General features: G+C 60.8%; 1 protein-coding gene across 4 annotated transcripts in view; it reads left to right on the top strand.

Moving 5' to 3' along the window:
- ALPL (alkaline phosphatase, biomineralization associated) overlaps nt 1-11,180 on the top strand; it is a 48,141-nt gene extending 36,961 nt beyond the window's left edge. For all 4 annotated transcript variants that reach the window (XM_058304188.2, XM_058304189.2, XM_058304186.2 and 1 more), the window contains 7 exons: nt 351-526; nt 3,313-3,456; nt 5,624-5,693; nt 7,478-7,612; nt 8,826-9,017; nt 9,428-9,547; nt 10,214-11,180. In XM_058304188.2, coding sequence (XP_058160171.1) covers nt 351-526; nt 3,313-3,456; nt 5,624-5,693; nt 7,478-7,612; nt 8,826-9,017; nt 9,428-9,547; nt 10,214-10,479 — 1,103 coding nt within the window. In that variant the 3' untranslated portion in view covers nt 10,480-11,180. The remainder of the gene's footprint in view (nt 1-350; nt 527-3,312; nt 3,457-5,623; nt 5,694-7,477; nt 7,613-8,825; nt 9,018-9,427; nt 9,548-10,213) is intronic.
- Nucleotides 11,181-19,924: the final 8,744 nt, after the last annotated feature.

Genomic DNA, 19,924 nt, shown 5'->3' with positions numbered 1-19,924 from the left:
GTGAGAATGTAGCCCTTCCTGGGTTGGGTGTGAAGAGGGAGCAAGAGGACCCAGGCCAGTCCCTCGGGCTTTAGTAAACATCTACTCTTCTCCCTCCCTGGAATCGGGGCAGACTGGCACAGGTGCCAGAACTGCATCCCACGCGAGGCCCTTGGTGGGGAGCCTGGGGGGCTTCCTGGAGGAGTGGGTCCTTGACGGAGGGGAGGAGGGGGCACCGTGAGGTGGACTGTCACCTGCCACCTCCTCGCCTGCTAGATAGGAGACCGAGGCGCAGGCGTGGTTAGCCGGCGGGGGGAGGCAGCGTGGCACCCCATCTCCAGCCGAGGCCTACCCTGCCTCCCGCACCCCAGGCAAATCCGTGGGCATCGTGACGACCACGCGAGTGAACCACGCCACTCCCAGCGCCGCCTACGCTCATTCCGCCGACCGGGACTGGTACTCGGACAACGAGATGCCCCCGGAGGCCCTGAGCCAGGGCTGCAAGGACATCGCCTACCAGCTCATGCACAACATCAGGGACATCGAGGTGAGCGCAGGGCGTGCAGGCCTCTGGTGGGCGGGGAGGGCAGCTGCGCCTGGCCCCCACACCCGCACACCGGGAGGGCTCCCGGCCCTGGAGGGGATTTGCGGCTGGGGCTGGGGGTAACGGTGATGCGGCTACCACCACACCCCAAGAGCCCGGCGCCCGGGGATTATGCCATAAACCCGGAGCTGGCGCTGCGCTCCCCAGCATGGGGGCGGGGGTGGCACAGTCCCTGCCCTGCGCACACACACCTGCATGGACAAGCCAGAGTGCTGCGTACTTCCCCGCTGCCTGCACAATGGCTAGTGCGTGCTCTCATGGGAAACCTCCTGGGTTCCAACCCTGGCCTGGCCACTGGCTAGTTCTGTGACCGTGGGTCAGTTGCCTCGCCTCTCTGAGCCTCGACTCTCCCTCTGCAAAATGCACAACTTACGCCGTTGTGGTTGCTGCGCCCGATAATCCCTGCAGAGAGCGGAGCTCGGGGCCGACCCCTAGTGGCAGCTTGGAGGCCTGAGCCCACGGCCCTGCCCAGAGGCCCGCAGGGGGCCGGTCCCTACCCTCTGTTCTTACAGAGACTTGTTCCGCTTTCAGACTCTTGTTGCCCTGCGGAGGTGGGGGATGAAGGGGGAAAGGGGCTCTGGAAAAAGGGATTCAGTGACTCAAAGCCCCCAGGTCCCCGCTACCCCTCACTCAGGTTTTCCCGATGACCAGGCAAATTCACTGGACCCCCAACGTGCCCTCTTACCCCTGCTGCCCCCTCCACCCTGTTTCTGAGAGCCAACAGGCGGCCGGTGGGGAATCAAGCAGCCCCTTCCAGAACAGAGGTCTTTTGGCCCCTCGTAGAGAGTGGACATCTGAGGCAAAGCCACTCCATCAAAGCTACCCCATCCGCGTGACCGGGGCAAGGCTTTCCCTCTCGGAGCCTCAGTTTCCCCACCTGTGCAACAAAAACAGAGAGCCCCACCTGGCTCCTCCTGGGGCGTTGGAGGCCGAGATGAGGTCATGGATGTGAGAACATTTGTTGTACAAGACAGTGTAATTATGGGGCTGCTTTAGAGAGATTTGGCAGGAGCAGCCTAACATGGGGGATGGGAGCTTGAGAGAAAACCCAAGAGAGGGAGGCAGGGGTTCCCGGCTGGGGCCAGGGGTGGTCCACAGGGACTCTGGGGACACACTCTGCACGTGTGCCGACTCCCCCCTTCTCCCTTTCCTCTTTCTTGCTCCTCCCTGCCTCAGGCCAGTGTCCTCCTCGTACCCCACCACCCCAAAAGCCCCTCAGTCCCCAGACTGTACATGAAACAAAAATCCTGGTGTCCGCCCTGAAAATAAATATCTTTTGCTAAAAAAAAAAAGACACAAACCCAAACCCCAAAGCCAAACAGCAAGTCTGTTATTTGGGTGTTTCGTGAGCCCGTGTGAAGTGCCTGCTGGGCTGGCAGTGACGAGGCTCCAGGCAAGAAGATTGGGGGCTTCGTTTTCCACTCGGGAAATGCCAAGGGGTCGGGTTCTGTGGGAAGAAGAGGGGAGGGGCGAGGGGGCCGGCGGCCCGGGCCCCTTCTACGTCTTCCCCTCCCAGCCGGGGGTGGGAATGAGGGGCTGCCTCCCAAGATACTTGTCTTTCCACAACTCCTGGCACTAAGAGGCCCCTCCACGGGTCACCCTGTAGGTGCCAGGGACCACGGGGGATATTCGCGTCCCTGCTAAACCCGTGCTGGGGATGGGTGTTATTCCAGCTTAGAGGTGAGGACACCACAGCTCAGGACGACGAGGGACAGGCCCGGGTCAGTAAGAGCAGAGCCAGGATTCAAACCCGAGTCCGGCTCCCCGATGTTCCAGCCCCCGTGACCGGGCAGTGCTGGGGTCTCGTCCTCACCTCCACCCTCGGCCCGGGCTCCTGGCTGCACCCCCACCCTGGGTTCTGAGGGGGAAATGGAGCGGACAGTAGAGAAGGGAGCTACACAAGCCCAGGCCTGGGGACGGCGGAGCAGGGCCAGGGCCAGCACCTGGGCCGGAGCCCGCGGTGACAGGAGGACACCGGCGTGGTGGCCGCTGTGGACGGCGGCTGTTTTGCTCTTGGCCCCCACTTTAAAAATAGTCCGGACTTCAAACATGGACTCCCTAGGAAAACAAACAGTCCCGCGTCGTCTGCCCGCACATGCCAGCAGGGCTGGGTAAAATTAGCCTGGCAGCAAAGACGCAGGCAGTGCGTCCCAGCCCCACTGTTTGCCGGGCTGCGGGCTGCGGTGGGCTGGCTTCCAGCTGGGCTGCCCCAGGGCCTCGGCTGGGGCCCTTGCAGGCAGGTCTCCCGCCTCTCCCTGCAGGGAGAGGAGGCTCCGCAGATACAGCAGAGGCCTGGCCCCAGAGTCAGGGAGGCCTTGCGTGCGAATTCTGACCCTGCCTTTTACTGGCCATGTGATCTGTGCTTATTTCTTTGGGAAATGAGATGTCACCTCGCAGGCTTGGTATAAAGTTGGATAATGTTTCTTGAATATGAGACACAGCGAGCGCTCAGTAAATGGTCTTACTCTTATAAAGTGGGAGTTATGTGTCAGGCTTCTGGAAAGCCAGTTAAGGTGAGTTATCATTACCTCCAGTATTTCGCCCAAAGTCCCAAACAACAGGCCCAATAGACCCATGATTCCATCCTCCAGACAAAAAAGAAGTTGGGCTCTCCTCCTGCTGCCTCAGTGGAGGGTCGAAGCAGAGGGTCAGGAGCGCCGGGCACCCAGCTCTGCGGGCGGAGGCTCTGGGCAGGGAGCCCAGGTGTGCTGATGGCTCCTCTCCTTCAGGTGATCATGGGCGGTGGCCGGAAGTACATGTTCCCCAAGAACAGAACGGACGTGGAGTACGAGACGGACGAGAAGGCCAGGGGCACGAGGCTGGATGGCCTGAACCTCATCGACACCTGGAAGAGCTTCAAACCAAGACACAAGGTAGCTAGCTGGCCAGGGGCTGGGGGCTGCAGAGAGCCATAGGTTGGGGGTGGGCTGCGGCCGGGGGGCTGCAGAGCCCCGTGGGGTGGGGGTGGGCTGGGGCCGGGGGGCTGCAGAGAGCCGTGGGGTGGGGGCGGGCTGGGGCTGGGGGCTGCAGAGAGCCGTGGGGTGGGGGCGGGCTGGGGCTGGGGGCTGCAGAGAGCCGTGGGGTGGGGGCGGGCTGGGGCTGGGGCTGCAGAGAGCCGTGGGGTGGGGGTGGGCTAGGGCTGGGGGCTGCAGAGAGCCGTGGGGTGGGGTGGGCTGGGGCTGGGGTCTGCAGAGAGCCGTGGGGTGGGGTGGGGTGGGCTGGGGCCGGGGGCTGCAGAGAGCCGTGGGGTGGGGGTGGGCTGCGGCTGGAAGGCCCCTCCTTGGATCTGCTTTTCCGTCTGTAAAATGGGGGTCATAATCCTTACCTTAAAGGGATGCTGTGGGACGGAGATGGGCTAGCAGGTACAGGGGCGACTCACGGCAGGTCATGGGTCAATCCCCTGCTTCTAAGGAGGGCACGAAATGGGCCTAGGTGGTCACAGGAGGGGGGGCCAGGGGAAACCAGAGCACCTACTGTGCGTGGGGCCCTTGGTGGGGCTTGAAGTACAAAAGATGAGTCAGATAGTTAGAAAACCAGAGTGGAACGCTGTGTGCTGGCTGGGGAAGCCCAGAAAGACACCAGGGAGGGGCTGGGAAGCTGGAGCAGGGCTCCAGGCAGGAAGATGGAGAAACAATGGCTGGGGAGGCGGGGCTGGGCGGAGGACCCCAAAGACAGGGAGTGGGAGGGCGCAGCTGGCCGGGGGTGCAAGTGATCGGCTGGAGGTGGGCGGCCCTCCACCAGGGCTGGGCTGGGCTGGCGGCTGGAGCGTGGGAACGGCTCCTGGCTCTGACTCCTCCGGGAGGCCTCTGGCTCTTTAAGCCTGTGGCTACCGGCCTGGGGGCAGCTGGGGTCTGGAAATGACTGTGGTCAGGGCTGAAGACAGTGGGGAGCAGCCTGGCAGCCACTTTGATGTCGTCCTGGGTTTGGGTTTCTGAGGGTTCCAAGACTGGCCCCCCGGGAGGCCTCCGGGGAAGGGGCTGGGCCAAAAGTGTCGTGGGGGCGGGGCTGGGGAGGGGGCCCTTGTGGGGAGAGGGTGGCTGAGCTGCTTTGAGCCCCCGTTCCTCCTGGGTCGGCTCAGGTGACCAGCGAGCGCCCCGTCCTGCCCCAGCCAGCGATGCCCCCTCAGCCCGTGTCTCTACAAGCAAAATGGGGCTTAATCTCCTCTCGCCTGGCCAGGGGCTTTCCCTGCGCTCAGCCTGGAGGCCACGAGGGAGAGAGGGCCCTCCCCGGGGCTGGACCCAGCAGGGAGCCCCTGCAGGGTCCCAGACAGGCCTTGCGTTTCCAGAAAATTGTCCCCTAAGAGAAGGTTCTAGATTCTGTCCACCTTTGCCGCTGTGTAGCCCGTGGTCTCTGTGCCTCAGTGTCCTCCCCTGTGAAACGGGAGTATAAGTGCTTGCTTACCTCATAGGGCTGGTGTGGAGATGAGATGTGGAGGAGAGCTGCCCGCCTCCCGAAGCAGGGGTAGGGGCAGAGCGCCGCCTTCTCAGCCTCCCCTCTCCCCACGGCAGCCCCCGAGGCTCTTCCAAGGAAAAAGCTTGAAAACCCCTAATTCCACTGGCGTGGCCCAGAGGCGGCAAGGGGCTCGCCTCAGGACACACAGCTGACTCTCGGCAGCTTCAGAACTCCTGAGCCTGGCCAGCCCCTTCCTGTGTCTTTATGCCCTGGGGAAGGAGCACTTCCTTTAGCTCCCCTCCCAGGCAAGGCCCTCCACGCTCACACAGCCCATCTCCCCAGCAGACACGCAGGGCTGTGGGTGGCCCCCACCTGCCTCTTCCTTTGTCCCAGGTTCTTCCCATTAGAACACCCTCCTTGACCCGGGGCTGTCCTCCAGGTCCCCATTAGGATATCACCTCCTCCAGGAAGCCCTCCCAGGTGCCACCCTGGGCTCTCTCAGGCCCTTGGTCTGAGAACTCTTCTTTTCCTGCTTTATAATTGCCTATCTATTTATGATTTTCTTGAGGGCAGCTCAGGGAGGACCAGACAAGTGCCTGCCTCCCTCGCCCCAAGTCCTCACTCTGCTCACGCGCGCCTTCCTCCTAGCACTCCCACTACGTGTGGAACCGCACCCAGCTCCTGGCCCTCGACCCCCGCAGAGTGGACTACCTCTTGGGTAAGTGGAGGGGAGTGGACTGGGGGATCCACCGGGTGCCCTGTGGCCAGGGTTGTGTGAGTCCAGCAGCTGGGGGCAAGGCCAGTGTGCCCCCCACTTAGGAGCCTTTGCCCTCTGGTGGCAGGACCTGGGAGGGGTGAGGAAGGGGGTTCTGGTTCACGGATTAGGCCTGAAATCTGCTGGCTGTGCAGGGTGATGAGCCGCGCTGGGCACAAGGGAAAACAAGCCCGGAGAGGGCAAGTGCCACGTGCTGCACAGCCCGTTAGCATGACGGCCCGGGCCAGCTGGAACCTGCCTGCGGCTGGAATGTGAGCAGGCCTGGGCTGTGGTGCAGGCACCCTGGAGTCCGATCTCCTGTGCAGCCAAGGGGAGAAGCCAGCCTGGTCCTGACTGGGGGTTGCCCTCCCTCCCCCCGCCCAGGGCGTGGGGAGCAAACCAGGGGTCCAAGGGCAGCAGCCAGCTTGGGGGACTGAGGCCCTGAGGCTGCGGGGCAAGCAGGCTGGGTCGGGCACCACCGTGCCAACGTCCAGGTCCTCTTCCCCACTGGGCAGGTAGTGACAAAGTCGCCAGTAAACATTTCCCAAGGAGCTCAGCGCCCAGTCCTGGGTGGGTCTGAGCCGGGTCCCACACACACAGCCCTCTGCTTCTCGGCTTGCCGGGGTCCCATGGCACAGCCCCCACCCCACACCCAGGCCGTGGAGCTGTGCATGCACCCGTGTGGCAGGGCTGCTCACAGGGTTAGTGCCAGGGTGAGTTCAAATCCCAGCTCTGCCACCTGGGAGCCCTGTGGCAAGTGATTTCTCTCGAGGGTGGGTACTGACAGGACCTGCCTGGGGTTGTCCTGAAGATTAAATGAGCTCCAGCCTTATGCACATGATCTATTGCTGTTGGACAAATTTCCCCAAACTTAGCAATTTAAAACTAAGAGTAAACAATTATTACCCGACAGCTTCTTCGGGTCAGAAATCTGGGGGCAGCTGGGCCGGGCGGTTCTGACCTGGTCTCCCAAGCTTGGCTGGGGCCGAGGGGCCTCCTTCCGAGACCGCTCCCTCAGGCGACCAGCAGGCGGCAACCGGCCGAGGGCAGGAGGCCTCGGCGCCTAGGCTCCTCGCCTCGTGGATCCCTCCAGGGAGCGCTTGAGCGTCCTTACGACACGGCGACTGATGTCCCCCAGAGAGGCACGAGCGTGCGGGGTGGAAGCCCCGGCCTGGGGAGTCCCATACGGCCATTTCCACAGTTTCCTATCGGTTACACAGGTGGGCGCACGAGAGCCTCCCCACGGGGTACCTGGGACACGGGCACGGAGTAGATCACTCCCCGTATTTCAAGCTCAGTGAGCAGCAGGGAACGTGATCCCAAGCCCTCCACTGACACACCGCACAGGCCACCGTGCCGCCAGACGTGGTGTGTTGCCACCACGCACGCACACTAGCTGCCCCACCGGGCCCGGGACGTAGTCGCCAGCCCGAGGGCCCGGTGCCACGGAGGGCTCCGGGCCGGGGAGAGGCCGATGGGCTTGACCCCAGACCTTCCACCGGCCAGCGAGTGACTGGACACCTGAGCCTTGGTCTCCACCCTGGGAAATGGACGCGGGATGTCCCTGAGTGGTGGCAGTGACGTCACAGGGGTCGGCGTTTCCTGAGCGCCTGGCCCACGGGGGCCTTCCTTCTTGCCACACCCTGCCCCCAAGGCGGGTGCAGGGACCTCTGTTCCCTGCGGCACCCCAGCCCTGTGGGGGTCCCCGGGGGCTCTCACCGCCCACGCCCCCCTCGTGTCCCCCTCAGGTCTGTTTGAGCCGGGGGACCTGCAGTACGAGCTGAACAGGAACAACGGGACGGACCCGTCCCTCTCCGAGATGGTGGAGGTGGCTCTCAGGGTCCTGAAGAAAAACCCCAGGGGCTTCTTCTTGCTGGTGGAAGGTAGGAGGTGACGAAGTGACAGAGTCCGGAATCTCCTGAAGTCCTGACAGCCCTTGTCCCCGTGGGTCCTGGTGCTGCCTCGCTGGGACCCCCACGTAACCCGCCCCCACTCAGGCCCACGTGGACCTGTGAGTGCAGACACTGTCACCGCACGGACACACACAGGCCCCTCCGCCCTCCAGAGCCTGGTGGCCGCCAGCCTGCCTTGGCTGCTTTCTCGCCAAAACCCCAGGGTTCCCACTCAAGCCCGGAGGTCCCGGCTGGCCCAGAGCAGGCCTCCGACGCCGAGGAACCAGCCAGGAACCGCGGTGGTGAGCAGGGCTCCCCCGGGAGCGCTCGCCTTTGTGAGCAGAGCCAGGGCTGGGCCAGCTGCTGGCAGAGCCACAACAAAGGAAGGTCCCACCCTGCCAGGCCAGAGCAGCTGAAGCCCCGGCCCGTGGGAGGAGAGCATGGCTCAGCCGCACGCAGGGCCGGGGGTGTCCACCCAGGCAGCCGCAGCAGGTCACACGGCGCTCAGCCGCTGGGCTGGCCGGGGGGCCAGGCCTCCTGCGCTTGCCCGGCAGAGGCGGGACGGAGCGCAGGGTCAGCCGGCCTCACAGAGCCGCCGCTGGCCCTGCCCAGGCCACCCTTTAGGTCGGAGACGCCCTCCTGCTTTAGACGGGTACTCATGGTGGGGAGAGGAAAACGGGGGCTCTGTTAGAGTGTGTCAAACCTGAATTCAGACCCTAGCAAACTCCACCTTGGGCACTTGTCTTCCCCACCCTAGACCTCAGCTGTTCCATCTGCAAAGTGGGCTGAGGGTGCCCATCTCTGCCCAGGAGCATTGCGAAGAGGGGATATCAGTTGATCAGGCCTGGCTAATACTAGGTACTCGGGCATGCTGGTCCTTGCCAGCCATCCCACCCCTAGGAAGCTCGTAAGCCTCAAGCAGCAAAGAAGCAAATGGTGCTGGGAGCAGCGTGGGGTGGCAGAAAGAGCACAGACTTTTCGGTCTGGTGGAGCTGCTGAAAAGAGGATCTTGGCTTTGCCTGACTTATTCCAGTCGCTCTCCCTCTCTCAGCCGCTGTGCGGGTTGAATGGCTGCATAAGGGCACGTACTCGGTTCTGGGTGACAGTTACTGCCCTTCCCTATCAAAGACTGGTCAGTCGGGAGGCCTGGGGGTGCAGACCTTCACCCCTTCCCCCACCCAGCCCTTGGCATTGGTGTCTCTAGGAGGCAGGATTGACCACGGGCACCACGAGGGCAAAGCCAAGCTGGCGCTGCACGAGGCGGTGGAGATGGACCAGGCAATAGGGCTGGCGGGCTCCCTGACCTCTCTGGACGACACGCTGACCGTGGTCACTGCCGACCACTCCCACGTCTTCACCTTCGGTGGCTACACCCCTCGTGGCAACTCTATTTTTGGTAGGTGGGCACTCTCAGGGTCTCCTGCCTGCCCATCTGGGAGCAGGAGTGGCCTGGGGGAGAGCCAGCCCTGGGCCTGGCACCTGGTGAAGACTTGGTGAAAACCAGGTAGAAAAGAAAAGGTTGAGGGATGGAATGGACATACAGATTGGGGGGGGAGGGTAGATGGGTGCCCAGATGGGAAGGAGGCTGATGGACAGACGGAGGGAAGGAGGGAAGGTGGATGTGGGCATAGTGGGAACTGCTGATGGTCGGAAGTAATAAGTGTTTGGAAGGGGTCACGGCAGTGGCTTGGGGCCTTTCTAGGGGGCTCCTGGGGGTTGCCAAGGCACTGACGGGCCCAAGCTGGGGGCTGGGGGCTGCACAGCTGGAGCGCCCACGTGACCCAGGACCGCCCCCTCCCCGGGCAGGCCTGGCCCCCATGGTCAGCGACGCGGACAAGAAGCCCTTCACCTCCATCCTGTACGGCAACGGGCCCGGCTACAAGGTGGTGGACGGCGAGCGTGAGAACGTCTCCATGGTGGACTACGGTGAGGCTGCCGAGCCCGGGCCCGGGAGGGGACGGGGCGCTCCTCTGGGACCCGCTCGGGAGTAGAGGTCGGAGCTCGCGGCCAAGGTCGGAGACCTTGGGACAGCCAGGCCTTGCGCCAGAGCCTGTCCGTTTAGATCCCGTCCTGCAGCCCAGCTGCTGGGTGACTTTGGGCGTGCACCTCCACCTGTCTCGGCTTCTCCCCAGGTGGCCGGTCGGAGTAAGCGGGGTGGGGAGTTTAGCGGAGTGCGTGGCCTGTGCAGGTGCCTGCCATGTTACGCTGCCGTTTTCACCGGCCGTCTAATACTCCAGTAGATGAACGCCCCAGCTTGTCCATCCACTTCCATGTTGTTAAATATTCTTATTGTTCTTGATACCCCCAAATGCTCCTGGGGCTCTAAAGGTCCAGCCAGTGGTCAAGTGCAAACCCCACTCCCTCAGTTGCCTCTTTGCTGCAACAGCCTGGATGAGGTCAATTTTCTCTTCGGGGGCTCGAGGGCACAGGCTTCTATGTCAGAACAGGCTCAGGCTCGAATCCCGTGGCCTTGGGCAACACGACTCCCTCTTCTCCAGAACGGGGCCTTCGACCAGCCTGGGAGGGCAGCAAGGAGCTGCTCGCCCAGGCCGGGCCCCCGCACGCCGGCCAAACGTTTCTTCCGGCCCACAGCTCACAACAACTACCAGGCCCAGTCGGCCGTGCCCCTGCGCTACGAGACCCACGGCGGGGAGGACGTGGCGGTCTTCGCCAAGGGCCCGCTGGCGCACCTGCTGCACGGCGTCCACGAGCAGAACTACATCCCACACGTGATGGCCTACGCGGCCTGCATCGGCGCCAACCGCGCCCACTGTGCCGAGGCCAGCTCGGCGGGCGGCCCCGCCCCCGGCCCCCTGCTGCTCCCGCTGGCCCTGCTCCCCCTGCGTGTCCTGTTCTGAGGGCCCAGGGCCGGGGCACCAAGAGCCCGCGACCGACGTCCACCGCCGCCCACCCGCCCGGCAGCCCACACCTGAGGGGCGGGGAGGCAGGGGCCTGCACAGCCTCCGCTGCTGCCAGAGAGCGGACCCAGGAAACCAAAGTCTGCCGCCCGCCTGGCTCCCCTCTGGGATCCTCCACTGAGGCCAGGCTAGTCCCTGGCCTCCTCCCTCTGCTCCTTCCCCGCTGCCCCTTTGGCCAACAGGGTAGGTTTCTCTCGGGCAGGCAGAGAGCACAGACTGCAGAAATTCTCAAAGCCTCTATCTTATTTTTCTAAAAGGCGTACTTCCCTGCACCTGGAGGCCGTGGAGCCTCCACAGAACGTTCTGGATCCGATCCTCCCGCCCTTTTGGAACTCACCAGGCCCCACCACACTTGTGTCCTAGCGCCCAAGCCTAGTGCTGCCTGCAGAGGATACCCCAGCCCTCTCCTCAGGATGGGGTCTGCGCGCTCGTTTCACGGCCGCTGGGGCTCCCAGGAAGTCAAGTCCTGGGACCGGCCGCCCAGCCCCAGCGCGGCTCGGGCCGGGGAGGAGCAGGCCTGCCGGGGCCTCTGTTTGCCAGCTCCTCCCTAAGCCACTCTCCTGTTTGGTATGGCAAAAATTTTCTTTTTGCTGTTGGCTAAAAGGGAACAAAAAACATTTAAATAAAACTTTCCAAATATTTCTGAGGACAGCTGAGTCTTTGTGGTCAGGGAAGAAGAGACTGAAATAAGCTCGTTTCTCTGGGAAGAACTGGATGGGGCCCCGGAGTGGGGGTGGAAGTGCGTAAGGGAAGGGGTCTCCGCCTGGCCAGGGGACTTCGCCCCTCGTTGCCTGGGTGACTTTGGACAGATTGCTTTGTGTCTCTGTGACTCAGAGTCCTTCTCTGTAAAGTGGGACACAACTGCTCCTGGGATGCTGGGAGGAGGTAGAAGGGTGCCTCTGTGCCCCAAAATCCATGGCAGGGAGGGCTGCGAGGACCTCCTGGCACACGCGAGCAGAACCCCGTACCTGGCCCCCCTAGCTGCTCGTCAGTTCATTCATTCAACAAATGCTGAATAGGTCCCAAGCCCTGCAGAGGTCTTAAGAGTTTAAGGGCAAACAAGACGGATGCTCCTTGCCTTCCCAGAGCTCCCAGCCTGGCTTGGGATTGTGGTTGTCTTTCCATTCCTGACCGTCAGGAATGGGTCCTGGAGTCAGGAGTGTACCTGACATTGGGGGTCCGTGGAGTCCCCCTGTTTGCGCCTCTTGCCTTGTTGGAATGAAAGTCCCTGTGATGGCCATTGCAGCAGCTAACACAATCCTCTGCCACACGCCAAGCTCTGTGCAAGGCTTTAGGCATGTTCGGTTCATTTCTTCCTCATAGGAAGTAGGTCCTTGTCATCCATATTTATAGATGAGGAAATAAGGGTGTGAACGGTGAGGGGACAGCCCAAGTGGCTCCAGGTATATAAATTGTGGAGCTGGGATTTGAATCCAGGGCTCTGGTTCCAGAGCTCATGCTCGAAACTCCTTAATTTATAACGCATTTCCAACCTGCTGCCAAACAGATCCCGAGGCAGGCAATACTGACTCATACCACAGACCAGTTCAGTGTGAACCCAGGAGGATTAGAAACCATATGTCAGATGTGGGAGAGCCTTAGGAATGAAAATGCAGCTGAGTATTTCTCTCCGAGGCTTCCTAGCAGTTCAAGCAAAAGGGGAGACGTGGCCAAGCCAATAGTGGAATGCTGACATTCTTGCCAGGACAAAGAGCCCCTCACCTTGGACTCTGCACTCTGCGGTGTTTTCCACTTGATGTTCTCATACCACCTTCAATTTTTGCCATCTCTCTGTATTGTCGTCTCCTAATATTTTTCTTTCACTTCACGTCTTTAAGCAGCCCACTTCCCCACCCCCACCCCGGGCCTGAAGTTTTATTTAAATAACCTCCAGGGAGCACAGATGGACCAATTACTACCCCTTCCTTGTAACTCCAGTTAATGAAGACAGGGAGAGCAAGCCTGCCCAGTCACGAGAAGGGGTGGGGTGCCACTCAGTGGAGGCCGAGGTGGCCGCCGCCTCTGCCCTGGCCCACTGGTGGGGGAGCAGCCACCGTTGAAGGGGTCTGGTTTTTTTTTCTTTTTTAGGAGGTACCAGGGATTGAACCCCGGCTGTACATGGGAAGCAGGCGCTCAATCACTGAGCTGCACCCACTCCCCAAGGCGGAGGCACAGTGTGTGTGTGTGGTGTGTGATGTGTGTTCCTGAAGTTTTCATCTACAGATGCAGCAGCCAACTTTGAAAAGCTCTTCAGTACCACCTGAACCTACTTCCACGCCTTAGGGGTGTGCAAACCTTACTTTGCGTCTTGGGTTGGATTTCCCCAGAAGCAGACGCAGAGGCAACGATTTCAGGGCAAGTGGTTTATGAGCAGATCCCAAAGCGCTCAAGTGGTGGAAGGAAAGGAAACTGAGAAAGGACGTGTTATTGAGCAGGTTACCGCTGTGGGCAACTGGGGCTCCAACCCCCCACGGAATTCTGGGATCCAGTGTAGATGATGCACCTCAGAGTTAATCCCACCTGAGGGGGCTGGGGTAGTTGGTCTCCAGCGCTCCTGCCTCACTGGCTAAGCACTGCTCTTAGGGACATCGACACCCCGGCGCTTCCATTGGCCTCCCAGGCACACGCTAGAGCTACACAAGCTCAAGGGACACAAACCGGGCACCAGCAGCATCTGCGACACTGGGATACACTGATGGGTTAAAAGCATGAGCTGTGAGTCGGGGAGACGGGGCTCACCTATGCTCCATGGCGTTCTTGGTGCTATGAGCCGCTGGGCAAGTTATTTAACCTCTGCCTCTCGTCTGAACAGGCAGGCCACCACGCAGCGTCTAGCACGGAATGAGCGTTTGGGGCCCCTTAGGGACGAGGAGTTCTTCCTGTCTGACCCCAGGCCACGGGGCCATGTGTCCTCCAGGAACTAGCACCCACCGCTCCGGACAGGCTAACCCACGCCCCCTTCCCTAGGCAGGGCTCCCTGCTCACGCTCCCACCCCTGCCCCCAGGTCACACAGCACTCTCTACTGTAATGGTCCTGGGTCCTGGGCTCTGACTCCTAATCCAAGCCAGGGTGGAGGGGGTCCCTGCTCCATGCCCGAGCACCCCTGGCTGAGGCTGTGGTGCTGGGTGCTGAGGATGGACCATGTACCCCTAAGCACACCTTGTCAGGGAGGAGGGACAAGGGTGAGCTGACGAATCCTCCGTTGACTAAGGTAACCGAAACGTAACACAACAGAAGGTTGTTTCTATCGCAAACAGCAGTGCAATGGTGGCGCACTGGCAGGAGACGTGGGGCGCAGCCTCTGCCTGCCCTGCGGTGCCCTCCCCCAGCAAGCTCTGGAGGTTCCTTCTGTCTGGCCAGCATATCAATGAGGGGTGAAAGGAGGGGAAGCAGCCAGGGAGAGGTTTAATCGCTGGGTCCTTAGCCTCTATTCATATTCTGTTGAGGAGAACTAGTCATGTGAGCCCACTTAGCTGCAAAGGCTCCTGGGAAATGTAGTCTTTGCTTGGGCAGCTGCTCCCCCACCACCAACTCTACAGCAGGGCTCTCAAGCTTGGCGCTTTTGACATTTTGGACTGGATAATTCTCTGGAGTGGGATGCCGTCCCGTACATTGTAGGATATTTAGCAGCAGCTCCCTGCCCCCTCACAGTTGTGACAACCAAAAATGCCTCCAAATGTTCCCTTGGGGACAAAACTACTGTCCCCCCACTGGTTGAGAACCTCTGCTCTGTAGTAAGGAAGGGGCAGGGGAAGCTTAGGTGATCAGAGGGGCGCGTTTCCCTTGTGTTCAGGAAGCCCTCCGACTCACACACTCCTCCAGACAATACGGAGCACTGTGAACAGGGTTTTTAAAATTTTCTGCTAAGATCTGGATTTCTGGCATTTTTGAAAAACTGGAAGATACGACTGGAGGTGGAGGCCCCCACATTTCTGCAGGTCAGTGGGCTGTTTGAGCTGAGAACAGGCTCTCCTTCGCCACAATCCCCAGCATTCCTTATAGTCTTACATGAAGCTCCTTCAGACATTTTTGCTACCTGTCTGCTTGTGGTGGAGACAGAGCTGTGACCCCTTGCCTTACTGTGTGCCACTCCCTGTGTCACGTTTGGGAGGCAGGACAGGGTACAAGCCTGAGGCTCTGCCCTCAAGGAACTCACATTCTGTAGCAGAGACCACCAGAGTCAAACCTAGTTGCAGTGGGGAAGCAAGCAGCTGTGGGGACAGGGAGGGGCACTTAGCCCAGCCAGAGACACATGGGGTGGGCACAGAGGAGGGGATGGTCATGAGTGAGCTGATGCTCAAGACGAGGAGGGAAACTTAGGACAGGGCACAAGGATATACGGAGAAATGCAGAAGGAAATATTGTGGGGAGAGATGAGCTTGAAGAAGACAACAAGAGGGGTCTTGAAGGTCATTCCAAGAAGCTGGGAGGAGACCGGAAGGCCTGGGGAGCCACAGGCGGTTCTGGAGTCAGAGAGCGAGCTTTACTTTTGAAAGCTCATGTTGGTAGCCATTTCCAAGGACAGCTGCAAGAACTGGGGGACCAACGAGGGGGCCCCTGCAATGGGCCAGGCAGGAAAGCTGGGGAGCAGGGAACAAGCCCCAAATGTGTGCCTGAGAGTCCCGTCTCCAGTTTGTCGAGAAGAAAGCTGAGCCAGCACATGAATGGTTAGATTGTCAGCAAACGGACTGCTCTGAGATTGAGGGCAGGAGGGAGTATGATACCTACTATGTGCTCGACACCCTACTAAGCGCCCGAGACGGCAGTACAGTTGCTGCCTGGGGGGCACATTCTCAGGCTTTGCCTCGGGGAACCCGCCTCACTGTCCTGTCATGTGGGCGGCACCATCTCCAGCTTCTGGATAGGAAAACTGAGGTTTAGCCAGGCACGTGACCTGTTCCGGGTCCCATGGCCTGCAAGTGACAGCTGGATTCTGAGCCACGCTCTCCCCACCACCTCTGGGGTGCTAATCTCTCCAAGGAAAACAACCCGGGCCCCATCAGCCACGGAACTGTGGGCTCCCTCGGCCCCCCAGCAGCCCCCCAGTAGGGGTGGTGGAGCCCTGAGAGAGCAGCGTTTATAATTAGCCCTGGTGGCTAAACCGAGGACCTCCCACCGAGATCTAGCTCAACCGACCGATCTGGGGGGACCGGGGATTAAGTTCTCAGAAGAGGATTTGGGCTCGCGGGTTCCTGCGCGGCTTCCTCTGGGCCCGGTGGTGACGCCGCCTTGGTCACGGTGCCAGGCCCCTCAGCTGTCTGTGTCCAACCACGGGGGGCAGCGGGCTGGGTCTGCTGGCCGGGCCCGGGGGAGACCGGCCGTGGCAACTTCTTCCTCCTGAGCGTTGGAACTAAGGTTTGGAACTCTGGAGGTGATGTACATGCTAATTGCAGTCACAATAGCAGACATTTTAATCTTGTCCCCAGTGTGCCAGGGCATCAAAATGCACATGAGCTCATTCATCCTCCCAGCTGGCCTTGGAGCACGGGGACTATTATCCCCATTTCGCAGATGAAGGAGCAGAAGCAGAGAGAAACTCACTAACGTCGAAGCGGACAGCGTGGCTCCAGGGTGGAGGATTTTCACCACCGCGCAGTCTCCGTCAGCGTAGGGCTGGGTCTCGGGCCGGTGGTCAGGGAAGACCTGTCCGAGGAGGTGACATCTGAGTTCAGACCCAATTGGCAAGAAGGGGGCCTTGTAAAGATGTGGAGGAGAGACTGTTCCGAGCAGAGAACAAAGCAAGTGCAAAGACCCTGAGGCGGGCAGGAATGAATTTGTCTGGGACACAAAGTTATCTGGCTGCAGCGCAGAGGAAGGGGCGACAGCAGGAGGGATGAGGCGGGAGGCATGGGCAGGAACTGCCCCACGTGGGGCATGGTAGGGCCGCGGGCCTGCGTTTTCTTCCGGATGAAGGGAAACCATCGGAAGGTTGGAAGCAGGGAGCCACGCCATCGGTCGGGGCTTTGGAAAGATCACTTTGGGTCCCGTACAGAGAAAAGCCTGGAAATGCCAGGAGCAGATGCCGGAAAACAGTTTGGAAGCCTTCACTGTTGTCCTGGTTGGAGGTGATGGCGGCTTGGACCAGGCTACTGTGGTGGAGGGGGGCAGGAAGGAGTCGGCGCCCAGATATGTTTTGGAGTTAAAGCCAGTGGGTTTGGTGATGCATGGAATGTGGGGAGTGGAGGAAATAGCAGAACCAGGGACGCCCCTCGCGTGCACGGCCTGAGCACCTGGGCGGATGGAGGTGCCGTTTGCGGACATGGGGGCGCAGGCTTGGGGAGAAAATAGGGGGTTGGGTTTGGATCATGTTAGGTTGGAGATGCCCCTTGGACATCGAGTGGAGACGCTGGTACGTCGTTGGGGACAAAAAGAGTCTGGAGTTCAGGAGCGAGTCGAGGCTAGAGATACAAAGAGGAGGGTCAGGACGGGATTTTAATCTCTGGGGTAGGGAGAAGAGACTTACCCAACTCCTCAGAAAGCCAGGGGGCAGGATTTGAACTGGGGTCTGACAGTCTCTAAGACCCAGAGGAGCTCTGTTCACTCTGGCAGGTGGCCACCTTTAGAAGCTGGAGGAGCAGGGTAGGGGTCGGGAGGCTCTGGGGTGGGGCAAGAAGTCCTTGAGAGTGAATTTGGAAACAACTGAGATCCTTCAGCCTGGTCTGCCTGCCCCCAACCACAGGCTGGAGTCCTGGCCCTTGCCCATTGAACAGATGGAGAAACTGAGGTCCGGAGAAGGGCAGGGCTGTGATCTAGCGCTCCTGCTGGCCGACCTTGATTTTTCTTCCAGCCTCTAAGGGGGAACCCCTGTCTGAGCCAATACAATGGTCGGATCGAGCCCATCCAACAGGGACATTCCTGGGGCACTCAGATGGGCCTGGACCCCAGGGGAACTTCCTTTCTGGGCTCCTACATGGGGAACGTGTGCCCAAAGCCCACCCCTGCCCTTCTCTGGGCTCATCCCCAGTCTTCAGGACCCCTGGAGGTTCCTGGCAAGGTGGCCTCGAGCCTGGCCCTGGTTGCGGCTCCTGCTGCCCCGTGGCCAGGATCAAGGCTCCCCCTGGCCCTTGCCCAGACCACCCAGCGCCAGGGCCTGGCGGAGCCTGGCGGGTCTGGTGGGCAGTGCTCCCAGTCCGGCCAGCCGTGGTCTGGCTCCGCCCGAGGGCCTGCAGCCTGGGAACCACTAGCTGTCTCCTTGGGGAAGCGGCTAGAAGCTCCAGAACAAACAGGGAAACCGCAGGCCCCACTGGCCCGAGGAGGGGCAGCTGCCTCTGGCCTCGTCCGCCAGCACCCCCTCTCCAGGCCTCACCCTCCACTTATGGGGGACTGAGAGGGGGTGCCGGCAAGCAGGCGACAGCTCTGAGCTGGAAGAAGGTGGGCTGCAGAGCAGAAAGTGGAGGGGAGGAGGGTCTTGGCAATCAGTGGCAGGGGCAGGGGGAGGTGGACAGAACGGCCGTGGCCATGTGGATGGAGAAGGAAGTGAATGGGAGGCTCAGGTGATCCTAGGCACCCCCTGAGAGCCCCCAAGGAAGGAGGTTTTGACTGGACCAGAGCTGGATTGCTTCCCCTCAGCCTCAGGATGAGAAGAAAGCCCAGAATCAGAGAGACCTGGGTTCAAATCCAGGCTCTGCCACATCCTAGCTGAGTGACCTTGGACAAGTGACTTTATCTCTCTGTATCACAGTTTCCCTCTAACACTTGGACACACTAGCCCCTCCCTCCCAAAGCTGTGGTGAGATGATATGGAGTCTTCTGGAAGGAAGGTGGCCAACACAGGACATGGCACATGGGGATCAGAACCACGCGGGGTGGGGTGAGGGGCGTCCTGGCTTAGCAGGGCAGGCGGGGACAGCCTCACTGATTGAGACCAGCTGGGGGATGGGGGAGCAGCTGACTCCATGAAAAGCCACAATTAGAGCCCAATTTAAAGCAACGCTATGTTAGTCCTTCCCCAGGCAGATGTGATTACAGGGTCAGAGCTAAACTGTTACTAGCAGGATGACACACAGAGAGGCCCCTTCCCGTCCAGGGCATTGCCAGATGTCCAGCCCCACCCCCCCTTGCAGTACAACTGGGGAAACTGAGGCCCAGAGCAAGAAGGCACAGGTTTCAGTTCACTGCAGGGTGAAGGGGAGCCAGGCCCAAGCCCGGCCTCCTGACAGCACTTGGAGCGGCCTCGTCCTCGTGCTTTTCTCTGAAGGATTTATGGCTGCAATTAGAAGTCAGAGGCTCCTTGAAAGAGTCAGCATTCCTTGAAAAGGAGGGGTGGGGGCTGAGATGGCTGACGCCCCAAGAGGAAGTGAGGCCTGCCTGGAATGGCCTCAGTGTGCCACTGGCCATGGGGCCAGGCCTTGCCGCCAGCCACTGCCCGGCCCCCAGGGACCCTAAACTAGTGATAATGGCTCCCCCTTTTAGATGAGGCAGACATCACCTCGCACACCCTCACAGTGACCCTACCAGGGTCCCCATTCTTGGGATGAGGTTCTAAACGGTCAATGACTTGCCCACAGGCACTCGGGAGCGAGTGGCAGTGCTGGGATTGGAAAAGATGCACTCCTGTTGGGACAGGACTCGCTGCTGAGATCTTTCAGCCCACGGCTGGGTGGTGTGAATGGTGGACGGAGTGAGTGAGTTCACAGTGGGATGGATGGCTGGATGGACGGAAAGATGGATGGTTGGAAGAATGGAAGGAGGGAAGGGTGGAAGGGAGGGAGAGTGGGAGGGAGGGAGGGAGGATGGAGGATGGGTGGGTGGATGGATGATTAAAAGGAAGGGAGGGAATGAGGGAGGGAGGGAGGGAGGATGGAAGGATGGATGACTCTGCCCCTGGGAAGGTGTGGGAGGGCCATAGACCTCTCCCTAGTTCCCCTTCTAGGGAGACCCCTGAGACAAATGGGCTGCGGGGAAAGACCCAAATCTCACCTCCCCAAAACAAAGATTCCCAACTTTCCAGTTCCCAGCACCCCACGGGCTGGTCCAGATGCTTTCCTAAGGAGCACCGAGCCTGCGCTCAACCTTAGTCCCATCCCCACCCACCTCCTGCACCCATGCCCTGGGTCCAGGGGCGGGGGAGATAGGACAGGAAAGGAGCTGGCTCCTCTGTCCTCGCCCTCTGCTCCTCACCCCACCCTGCAGCTCACCCTGGGGACCCCGAGGATCGGGGGCCCAGCGTAGCCCTGAGGCTCCAAGGAGCTCTCGAGGCAGAGTGCTAGAGGCCCTTGCCGGCCAGGCGCCCCTGGGTGGGGAGGCACTGGCAGGTTCTTCAGTGGTTCAGCAAGGGTTTAGGAACACCTACTGCGCGCCAGGCCACGTGTTAGGTGCTGCGGCTCAGCAGAGGACACACACCCAGACCCTGGCCTCCATCCTCACGTCTGTGGTTCCACCCAG

Source organism: Dasypus novemcinctus, chromosome 9, assembly GCF_030445035.2.
Source record: "Dasypus novemcinctus isolate mDasNov1 chromosome 9, mDasNov1.1.hap2, whole genome shotgun sequence".
Lineage (NCBI taxonomy): Eukaryota > Metazoa > Chordata > Mammalia > Cingulata > Dasypodidae > Dasypus > Dasypus novemcinctus.
Note: the sequence above shows the minus strand (reverse complement) of the source record. Positions and strands in the feature narration are given on the sequence as shown.